This window comes from Marmota monax, unplaced genomic scaffold (genome assembly GCF_021218885.2).
Source record: "Marmota monax isolate L192 unplaced genomic scaffold, Marmota_monax_Labrador192_F-V1.1 WCK01_AAM20220418_F8-fsc00018, whole genome shotgun sequence".
NCBI lineage: Eukaryota > Metazoa > Chordata > Mammalia > Rodentia > Sciuridae > Marmota > Marmota monax.
In genome coordinates this window covers 17744170-17756431 of record NW_026692201.1, presented here as the reverse complement: position 1 = coordinate 17756431, position 12262 = coordinate 17744170, and the positions used below count along the sequence as shown (strand labels likewise).

The following is a 12262-nucleotide window of genomic DNA, read 5'->3' as shown; positions in this document are numbered from 1 at the left end:
CAGTGATGAAAAGCCGACTAATACACTGGTACTGATAAAGGCTAGTAAAGAACACAAGGGCCAGTACAAAAAAACAAGAAACCAAAACAAAACAAAATAAAACAAACCATTGAATCTTCACGGAACATACTTGGAAGGTCTCGCTACTCTACAGTGATATTCCACAGAAACTCCTAAACGGAAGACCCGAAGTGATTTATAAATTAAATGAACCCCAATCAACTCTGGAGAGATGATGTTTTCCAAGGGTTTCTTATTAGGCATTAATTTTAGGTCTGATTCATTGAGCACTTATCTATACCAGGAGTGTGCCAGTGTGCCAGGTACCAAGCAATAGTGATCCAAATAGTCATTAATGTCCCGTAGCTTGAATTAATCTCATTAAACATGTGTTTGAAATATTTTTAGTTTGTACTTAACTTGTAATAAGTTCCCTAAAGAAAGAGATCATAATTTAAAAAAGAAAAAATACTTCCCAATGAATTACAGTACAATGCTAACAGTCCTTCTTTATTTTCAAGCCTCTATGAAAGCTCCATAAGTTTCCTGTGTAAGTGCTGCGATAGGTTACACATGCTACCATCATAATCTTAAGGTTTGCATTTATTTAATTACTAATGACAGGTTCAATTACAAATTAAAGTTGTCTAATCTCTGTTGAATTCCACTGGTTTCTAAAAGATACGTTTCTTGACCATTTTCCAACATAGTTCATTAGCTTTCTGCTCAGAAATTACTCTATATCTTTTGTTATTTTCATCTCAAGCTTTCCACACATTCCTCTACACAAATGACCTTGCTTCTTGCCTTAAGAAAAAAGGCAGTGCATTTGCTATAAATCCCAAATCTCAGCTCTAAAGCAGTTTTTCTTGTCTACCGGCTATTCTTTCCTAGGCTCAGAGAGGGGCCTTCTAAACCTTCTGTTCTTCCTGCCTCATCTGTGATCTTGCCGTGGCCAGGGTCCTACAGTTGTCCTTTCCTCCTTTGTTGTTTCTTTTTATAAGGAAAGAAAGCAAAACCAAAATTCTCCTTTGAATCAATCAATCAACCTCCTTTCCTGAACTATTACTCTCCCTCTCTGCATTCTCCATTTAACTCCTCTTTTCTCAGACTGTGGCTCCTAAGCTAGATGAGTCAGCATCACTTGGGAACTTGTTTGAAATGTAAATTTTCTAAGTCCACCCAGACCTACTGTTTCAGAAACTGGTGTAGAGCCTGATGATATGCATATTAACAAGCCCTCCAGGAAATTCTAATGCTCACTACAGTTTGGGAACCACCTTCTTAGACCAAATGGCTCCTCAGCTTACATCCTATTTAACTTCTCTACAACACTTGGCAGAAAGTAGTATTGCTTCTATCTGAAGTTTAATTTTCTATTAACAACTGCAAACTCTTATTCTGGTTCTCTTCTTAACTCTCTGATCACTCATTAACAATCTCTTTCACTGACCCTCTCCCTATATCTTGGTAGGAAAACATTGCTATGCTTACCAGTGTCTCCAAAATTTCACCAATTTTCCTGCCTTTTCACTAGAGTCTTGCTCATTATGTGATCTTCACTTTGATGAAAGGTGTCAGTGCCTAGCCATTCACCCAAGCCAGAAATTTCTACTCTACATTCTTACTTCGAATTGGCCAACCAAGTTTCTTTAATATTTATCTCCACAACTCTCTCACCTATTCTTTATCCCCAGGTGGATTGCCAGAACACTAGATCATGTCAATAGCTTATCTGATAATAGCTGCACTTTTCAATAGCCACTCCTCAACATTTCTACTTCACCATCTAAGGAGTAGGTTCGGTCATGTCAGTTCCATTCAATATGAAAAAAAAAAAATTCAAAAATGATGAAAATTTAAAAAAAAAGTTGCAGCTGGGCACTGTGGCCCATGCCTGTAATCCAAGGGAGGCTGAGCAGGAGGATAACTAGTTCAAAGCTAGCCTCAGCAATGGCAAGGTGCTAAGCAACTCAGTGAGACCGTCTCTAAATAAAATACAAAATAGGGCTGGGGTTATGGCTCAGTGGTTGAGTGTCCCAGAGTTCAATCCCCGGTGCCAAAAAAAAAAAAAAAAAAAAGAATAGAACAACAAACAACAACAACAACAAAATGATAACTTTGATGGCTTGCTATCAGAGGCTGAAGTTTAACATCCTGAGCATGGTGAGTTGGCATTTTAGGGCAACCTACCCTCTCTGTCTCCTCTTCCTCCACTTCTTTTCTAATTGCAAAACCTTTTTTCCCCCTCCAAACCTTTTGCTTCATCTAGACAAGATTGTTCACATTCTCTTCTTGCAGACTTGGTTAACAGTTGTCTCTGCCTGAAATATGCATCTCTAACTACATATGCCTCACTTATTTAACAATCATTAAAATTATTACAAACTAAAGGGCAGAGAGGATGAATGAAGCATATATCAGGTACAACTTGAGGTCATACACTCCACCTAAAGGGACAGTATCTGATCAGGAATTGAAAAATGCTGGCATACAAGTATTGCATTTAAGAAAAGACAGAAATGGGGCTGGAGAAGAAGCTCAGTAGTAGAACACTTGTGATCCCCGGTACCACAAAATAAATAAAGCAAAATTTAAAAAGCCAGAAATACAGGTTTTTAATGTGACATTTCTCAATTTTAAACTCTTGCAGCAAATATTTTAAAATTTAAATTACTCCTATTGAGTGTCTGCCAAATAAAATACATCTGTTGGCTGTCAATTTGGACCTTGATTTTAGTTCCACTAGGCATTAGGGATCCAAAGGTGATGGAAACAGGGCCTCTGACCTGAAGGCTCACCTTCAGGCTGTGCTCACATGCCAGCGCAGGCAGGAGAAAATAGCCTCTTACTCAGCTCTCATAATGCTCTGTTAATATGTCACTTGCCATCATATGTTCTTTTAGCTAATTCTTACTCCCTTGAATCATCAGACCCTAGAAGGGCAGAGACATCTTCTGCCGGGGAACTGGCAGCACCAGCACATTGCTAGGCAGGAGTAGGTATTCAGTTATATCTATAGAGAGATACCCACGTATCAATTTGTATCAACTCTATTCCAAACCTTTAAGCTATTATGTACTTTTCCCTTCCTAGGTTGACATTATACCTAGATTAGATACCACCATGTAAGCTACGTTCTGACTGAAGAATTTGCCAAATGCTCACCATCTCTAGCAGTCAGAGAAATGCAAATCAAAACCACCCTAAGATACCATCTCACTCCAGTAAGATTGGCAGCCATTATGAAGTCAAACAACAACAAGTGCTGGCGAGGATGTGGGGAAAAGGGTACTCTTGTACATTGCTGGTGGGACTGCAAATTGGTGTGGCCAATCTGGAAAGCAGTATGGAGATTCCTGGGAAAGCTGGGAATGGAACCACCATTTGACCCAGCTATTGCCCTTCTTGGACTATTCCCTGAAGACCTTAAAAGAGCGCACTACAGGGATACTGCCACATCGATGTTCATAGCAGCACAATTCACGATAGCTAGACTGTGGAACCAACCCAGATGCCCTTCAATAGATGAATGGATAAAAAAAATGTGGCATTTATACACAATGGAGTATTACGCAGCACTAAAAAATGACAAAATCATGGAATTTGCAGGGAAATTGATGGCACTAGAGCAGATTATGCTAAGTGAAGCTAGCCAATCCCTAAAAACAAATGCCAAATGTCTTCTTTGATATAATGAGAGCAACTAAGAACAGAGCAGGGAGGAAGAGCAGGAGGAAAAGATTAAAATTAAACAGAGACATGAGGTGGGAGGGAAAGGTAGAGAAAAGGGAAATTGCATGGATATGGAAGGAGACCCTCATTGTTATACAAAATTACATATAAGAGGTTATGAGGGGAATGGGGAAAAAAAAAACAAGGAGAGAAATGAATTATAGTAGATGGGGTAGAGAGAGAAGATGGGAGGGGAGGGGAGGGGGGATAGTAGAGGATAGGAAAGGTAGTAGAATACAACAGTTACTAATATGGCATTATGTAAAAATGTGGATGTGTAACCGATGTGATTCTGCAATCTGTATTGGGGGTAAAAATGGGAGTTCATAACCCACTTGAATCTAATGTATGAAATATGATATGTCAAGAGTTTTGTAATGTTTTGAACAACCAATAAAATAAAAAGAATCACACATAAAGATACACACATGTTCCTTGTATGATGGTGTCCCAAATAAGGACTATATAGAGGTACTTTTGATAAATTGAAGAAATTATTTTAGACTAGGACAGACCTCTGCACTTTGAAACATGAGGAAAAGTGTTTATTTATCCTGCTTGTTAATCATGGGATGTAGTATTTTTCCATTTAACAAAAGCACTAAAAAGTCAGGTTTAATTTTTACTGCAGTTATATAATTTCTAGTTATGTTATTCAGGAATATTCACAAAACTAATTGAAATTGTAAACTGTTGGACATGGATATTGATTCATTTCTTAGTAAAACCAAACATTCTCACATACTCTTCAGCATTAGGCTTAAAAGGGGATTGCTTGGTTACTGCTATTTCACTCCTCAGCTTATCTAATTTCTAGACATAGCTACAGTCCATGTGTATAGGTCCTATATGGTTGCCATCTGCAAAGTTCATCAACATCAATCTTGCTGAAAAGAATATACTTTTGTAGTTACTTGGATGTTATCAAAATGAAGAATAAAATTTTTAAATATTTTCCCTATGTATATGATAAACAAGTTAAAATCCAAACCATATTTCAGATGTTAAAGATAGTCCCCTTCTATTTATTTTATAACTGTATGAGTTATAAAACAAATAGAAGTGCACGAATTCATCTATACATGAACTATTACATCTTTGATATTGAGACTCCATGTCTTATATTCATTGAATGTATCTTATCAATAAGACCATAAGGCTTACCTGCAGACTGTTGAAAATGACAAAGAGAACCAACATCCAGAACTGTCTGTAGGCCATGTGCAGTCCTCCCCAGAGCCATGCCATAGAAATCAGGGCAAAGAGATATAAAATCAGTGGAATTTCTAGAAATGATTAAAAAAGAAAGAAATTTTTAGCTTCAGAAGATTGCATAGTTATACATATACACAAAAATATTTTTGGCTTCTTTCTTGTGCCAGATACTCTATGCCTAAGTACCCATTTTACCCGAACAATCTCGGAAATCCTATTCTCATGCCAAAGAAGGCAAAGCACATCCCTGAGTCCACATTATTCATGCTTTTCCAATGGGTCTGCTTTTAGGCCTGATGACTGGGAAGGAACAGAACTGTCCTTCTCCTAGACTACCACCTGCTGGACTGTTCAGGAAGTACCACATGGATTACAGAGCCCCAGTGAATCTGTTCCACTGGAATGGAAGGAAGCAGGGTGCTCCCCAAATTAGCATAATCCAACCAGGAATTTAAGATCAGAAATCTTATACGTTTTTTGTGTGATGGAAAACATGTTCAACTCTTTTTCTTTTTTCTTTTTCTTTTTTTTTTTTACTGTGAAGACATGAAAATATATTGTGAAGGTTAAGAGCAAAGATGAAATGACGAATTTACTGTCAACCCTGAGTTCATTCTACCCATCATGTTCTCAAGCAATGTGTTTCAATGGTTTTCTGAACAGTTTTTTTTCATATCTAAGGAACTTTATTACCATTTCTGTTTGTCTATTTTGAATTTTATTTGATATTTAGATAACAAGTTTTATAAGATTTAGAAGGTGAAGAGATGTTAGAAGCCATAACAAACATATGTTCAAGCTGTTGAAAGATCTCAAAATGAACTGCACTACTGAGAACCCTCCTGACAGACCTCAAGGCCTTGTTTACCCATCATCGTCAATTAACATAAAAGTTCTATTTAAAAATTTTGATCCATTTTGAAGTTGCCAACCTGATCCTCCTTTACTCTCTGAGTACTCTGATGTGTATTTTCTACAAAGATATTTTTGTAGTTAGACACAATATCATCAAATAGGGAAATTAACTTTGAAATATCACTACTATCCTCATGTCTCAGTTATTCTAATAACTTCCTTTATACAGAAAGATCCAGTCTTGTATGACTGACGCATCTCTGTAGTCTTCTTTAATCCCAATGGTTCTGTGTCTTTGACTTTTCTGACATGAACACGTTTGATAATTACCAGACAGGTTTTCTTCTAGAGTGGCATTAAATTTGAGTCTATTTGATGTTTCCTCAGGATTAGAGTTAGATTGTAAACTTTGGCAGAAATCACAAAAGTGATGCTAGGTTCTTCTTAATAGCACTCTATCTAGAGGCACAAGAATTCAATTTGTTCCTCTAGGGAAGATGCTCATTTTGGCCACTTGATGAAGGTAGTGGCTTCCTGGATTTTCCACTAAAAAGTGAGCCTTTACAAAGGGCAAGATCTTTGTAATTAATAAGTATCTTATGTGGCTTTACTTGAAAACTATGTATCTTTTTCTTTATCAAATATTTGATTTGTTCTTTCATTTATTTTTATAATATGGACTTCTAGATTTCTATATTACTTAGTGAGTCATTATCTATTATTATTCTCATTTATTTTGATGCCCCAATTGTCCATACTTCAAGAAGGTTTCTATACCTTTGTTATGGTCCTCATTTTTCTGTTAGCATCTACTTGTTATTGGCCCAAGATATTTCAGACTTTCACTTTCCAGTACTGTTTTCTCTTGGGAGAGAAAGATATTTAGAAACTGTGGTCTGGGGCTAGGTGTGGTCATTGTTTTTGCTGCTTCTACGCTCTCTCAGTAACCAGAGCTAGAAATTAGGTGTATGTCCCCCACCCCCACACACATACTTACATCTACAGCTGTTCTCCCTTATTCTTGGAGGATAAATTCTCAGACCCTAGAGGATGCCTGAAACTATGAATAGTATCGAACCTCATATATACTGTTTTTTTTCCTAAATATATATGCCCATTATGAAGCTGAGAACTTTTCTTTTACTTTAGGACTTCTCTTTGACATATTCAAATTGCCAGTATCACTCTTGCACTTTTGAGACTTTATTAATGGTTATTTGAACACGAACAAAGCAATACTGCTCCAGATGACACTATAACCAAAATGACTACTAAGTGACTAATGGGCAGGTAGTATACAGTGTGGCTATGCTGGACAAATGATTTATATCCTAGCTAGATGGAACTGGATAGCATAAGACTTAATCATGCTACATAGAATGTCGTACAATTTAAAACATGAATTGCTTATTTCTGGAATTTTCCATTTAATATTTTTCTGACCAAGTTTGATCGTGGGTAACTGAAATCACTGATAGGGATGACTACTGTATATTTCTGTATCTGTCTCCAAATAATGAAAATCATTAGTTCACACCAATACTTCCAGTTCCAACCCAATACCACGGGGTTAATTCTAGTTTCCTCCCTTTCCAAATTTTGTAACTACCCTTTCTGTTACTGATGGCCATGAAAGTGGGGGGGAGGGCACATTGTTAAATAACTACTATAGATTCCACTTGGCAAATGTGTTTCAGAGAAAATAGAATAATTTAAGAAAAAGTTTATGTAGATGACTATTTCCTTTGTCATTAATGCCTGTACCAGGACAGGAGAGAATATGTTAATATTTAAATTTTATCAAAATTCATTTTTAATGAAATCATGTACTTTGATAAAGGGCCAGAGGGCTCCTTTTTGTTTGTTTATTTGTTTTGTTTTAAATTTCTGATGAAATCAGGAAACAGCCTATGCTATACTCACAAAAATCCTCAGATTAGGAAGCAGCTTGGGCAATTTCACTCTTTGCTTTCACTGTTAAGTACAAAGTTCTATTTAGGCTCTGTGCAGAGTACAAAAGGATATGCTCAATTTATATGGACAACTAGGACCCAGATTCCCAAAATTTGGCCTGCAGGTTCTTTTCAGTGACTAGAGCAAAGCAAGTGCTATGTGCTGACAGAACCGGGTGGAGAAGCCAATAGAATATACTAGAAATACCCACAGCCTGTGTTTTGTCTGGAACTCTGCAGAAAAGTGGATTGCTTGCTCTCCAGATCAGAAACTCTGAAAGGAAGAAAGCCCAGTACAATATCTCAGTGTACTGAACCACAGCCCCTATGCTGGCTTCCCAGCTCGGCAACAGAAATTAAGACATGATTTCAAATGGAGGAACCATATCCAGAGGCATAGCTGGGTTTTGTGGACTCGAAGCTCATAAAACCTGGAGATTTCTTAAGTGTAAAACCATAATTAGGTACAGAATCTCAGAAGGCATCTATGCAGGTGAGAGGTCCGGAAACTTAAGCTTCATCAGCTTTATCATTAATCTACAGCTGAAGAGGCATCTTTTACCCTCTTTGGGGCCTCAGTAAGAAGAGTGGGTGATGGGAGTGGGTGATGGCCGTGAAAGAGGGGGGAGGGCACATTGTTAAATAACTACTATAGATTCCATTTGGCAAATTTAAAATTCATGCTCTATTTAGTGGAAATAACGTTAGTTAATTATTTCCCAAGTTGTCTCACATTTGATGAGCTACTCAAATTTCTGCTGCCTACAAATCAATGTTTAGTGAAGAAGGTATTTATAATTAGGAATGTTAGAAACAACTTATATTTAGGGTTGACTAGTTAACATAAAATAGAACCACGTCAATGTTCTCATTAAAAAGAAGCTCCTTAAACATAGGATTGGGCCCAAGGGATAAAGGTATCTATATAAAAGACTATGTTATTCGGAATAAACAAAACAACCAACAACCCAATTCAAAAATGGAAAAAAAGAGCTTAAACATTTCTCTACAGTACTTTGATAAAAGAGGCCTCAGTGCTTCCTTGCCCCTTTCACCATGTGAGGATGCACCAAGAAATCACCTTCTATTGAGGTGGAGGGAGAGCAAAAGGACAGTCAGTGTAGGTATTAAATGATTGGGTCAGGAAAATGGGGTTGATTCAAGAGGAAATAAATTGCTAACACTTCCAGGGCACTTCCCTTCCTCCAGGGAATTGTTCCTCCCAATAAGGAGTTGTTAATGAGGTACCTCCCAGGCAGCTCCTCTCCTTCCTTTCTGGGCAGATATGGAGAGGCACCCTGGAAAGTTCCTTTACCACCTTTTGACCATGTAGACAAGATCAGGGGAGGAGGGGGTGTGAGAAGAAAGGATAAAAGGGGTAGGACATCCCCACTCCCTTGGGCACCAACTTGGAGGGTCCTCTGCAGAGGAGTATGTGTCTCTCTCTATCCATTAAATAAAATTTTTTGCTCTTGCCTCAGCGTTTCCTGGGTGTTCAATCGTTAACATGGGGGAACAGGACTCAGACATGATTCTCAACATTGGACTCACTACGAATCAAAAAGCAGATCCCTTAGCAAACACCAAACTTTTGCACCTTGATCTTGGACTTCTCAGCCTCCAGAACCAGGATAAATACATTTTTGTTGTAAGTTAGCCAGTCTATGGTATTTTATTATAGTATTCCAAACAGACTAAGACACTTGGGAATAAAAAGGAATAAAATTCTGATATATGCTATAAGATGGATAATCTTGAAAGCATTTTGTTTTTTTTTGTTTTTTTTTTTTAATTTTTTATTGTTGGCTGTTCAAAACATTACATAGTTCTTGATATATCATATTTCACAATTTGATTCAAGTGGGTTTGAAAGCATTTTGTTAAATAAAAGCCATACACAAAAGGACAAACAATTTCCCTCACATTAAGTTCCTAGAATAAGCAAATTTATAGAGATGAACATGGAAAGTAGAACAGAGGTTATCAGGAGATGGGAGGAAGGGAGAACAGCAAGTCATTATTAAATGGATATGGAGTTTATGTTTAGGATGATGAGAAAGTTCTGGAAAATTTGATAGCAAAGGTGTCCCTACCACATTGTGAATGTACTTAATAATATTGAACTACACACTGAAAATAGTTAAATGTTGAATTTTATGTTATATACACTATTACAATTAAGAAAAAGGTAAAAAGAGTATACTAAGGAAATCAGGCTTGTGTCAAGATGACATTCTACTACAGGGGGGAAAAAGTGAAATCATCAAAGTATTTAAATATTTAAATTAGCAAGGAGTCACTAGTGTGAAAAGCAATGTACTTAGAAAATGTTTTAGAGGAAAAAATTACAGAAATTAAAAAAAAAAATAGCAAGTGGATAAGCGAGTTAGTACTACTATCACTAAGAAAGTGTTCTCAAGGAGTTGGTAGATTCCATTGAGAACACATAATATTTCTTAATTTTTTAGTGGAAAATATGATTTCAATGAATTTAATTGCCATTTTTAAGGAAAATGCAGTGCAATATTATGTTTTGTTGTAATTGCAGCCTTTAAGCTATGCACCAGTGACAACAATAAAGGCTTTATTATGGAAATCACACTGCATTTACACGAGGCTGAAATTTATTCTGTGTTTACAATCTTCTAAACTGTTTGTTTTAATTTTACCTCAACTGACCTTCTGATTCTAACAATTTGAGATGTGTTACTAAAACTCATCAAAATAAAACAAGGAACCCAACTGCAAAATGGTGTGGAGGTAAGATATTTGTTAATCTATTTCTAAGAGTAGGCATGCATCATATTTAAATTAGAAAAAAAAAGGTAATTTAAAAAAAAAAAGTTATCCAAAAGTTCAAAGGTCTTTTTTCCAAAACATGGGCTTTTATTTTTAAAATTGACAGACATTTAGAGGTAAGGAAGATTCAGTGATCTGAGCCAGGTCTTGGTGAGAAAATATCGATTGTGTTCCTGAACTTTCTTAACAAGGGTCAACACTAATTCCAAAATACCTGGTCACCAACCAGTGCTCTCAACAAATTTAAAACCAAGAGGTATTCAGAAGATGACAAGGCAAAATGCATGAACTTTCAAATCGGCATTAGGATACTGTGGGTGGAACAAGTAATAGCAAAGCTTATGGATTAGGTTTACAAACTGTTCAAAGAAACCCCATACACCTCATTTGGGTAGTTTGCATTCCTCACTTTTGATCACTAGTCGTCTATGTGGTTTCAATTTTGGAATTTCCTTTCCACTTCATGACTTCTCCAACACATTGTCAGATATGTTGAAGTTTGATCACATTCAAACCGTCAGTGAAAACTTTCTGGGCAACCTATTTAAAATGGATGTCTCAGCATCTTCTTTTCTACTCATCTCCCTCTTTCCTGATTCACTTTCTTCGCAGTACTTATAAACATCTAATTATATAATTATATAATTTATGTGATGGTTAATTTTATATGTCAACTTCACTAGGCTAAAGGATGCCAAGATATCTGATTAAATTATTTCGGGTGTGTCTATGAGGGTGTTTACAGAAGAGATTAGCTTTTAAATTTTTGAACTGAGCAAAGCTGAGGGCCCTAGCCAATGTGGGTGGGCATCCTCCAACCCTCTGTCTAAACAGAGTAAAAAGGTTGAAATGCTTTCTTTCCTCTGCCTGACTGCTTGAGCTGGGGCATGCATCTTCTCCTGCCCTCAGCACTCCTGGTTTGCAGGTCTTTAGATGTGGAATTGGAATCCACAATATTCACTCTCTGGCTCTTAGGCCTTTGAACTATACCACATATATTCTGGGTCCCCAGTTTGATATGGCAGACTGTGAAGAAGACCTCTCAGTCTTCATCATTACATGAGCCGATACTTCATAGTGTATCTCCTATTGCCTTTCTGGAAAACCTTAATACAAGGTACACATTTGCTTATTGTTTGATCCCCTACTAGAATATAAGCCCAATGAAACCATTATCTCAATCATATGGAATTAAATCTTTCTCATCAAAGTAGGGTCCAAAAATTAGTTGAATGAATAAATAAAAACTAAATTCTAATTCGATTTTTTGTAGGTCTGGCTAAGAGAATATGATAAACTAAAAGTAAATTTGTGGGATTAAATTTGTATGCTCAGTATTTCTTTTACTCTCTATTTAAATAGTAGCAAAGGTATAGAGAGATTTGGGCTTTGCAGAAGGACAAAGTGGCTCCTGGGCTGCAGAGGCTTGAACACAATTTAGGCTTGTGACTTGTAGACTTGTGTAAGCATATGAATAATTCCTATGGCCAGTGATTCTTCCCTGTGATTGTTTGTTTATTAATAGAAGGGGGAAAGAGAAGAAGGGTGAAAAGCTATGATCATTTCCCAGAATCAATTCAGCTTATCCAAAATATCTGTAGATAAACCAATTTCAGAGACACTGAGGAGTCAAGTCTACTCAATAATGCTGACATTAAAACTCTCTGACCAGGGGCTGGGGTTGTGGCTCAGTGGTAGGGAGCTTG

At 36.8% G+C, this 12262-nt stretch overlaps 1 protein-coding gene across 2 annotated transcripts in view; it reads right to left on the bottom strand.

Moving 5' to 3' along the window:
* Adgrv1 (adhesion G protein-coupled receptor V1) overlaps positions 1 to 12262 on the bottom strand; it is a 569696-nt gene that overhangs the window by 65280 nt on the left and 492154 nt on the right. For both annotated transcript variants that reach the window (XM_058574584.1, XM_046428479.2), the window contains one exon: positions 4900 to 5021. In XM_058574584.1, coding sequence (XP_058430567.1) covers positions 4900 to 5021 — 122 coding nt within the window. The remainder of the gene's footprint in view (positions 1 to 4899; positions 5022 to 12262) is intronic.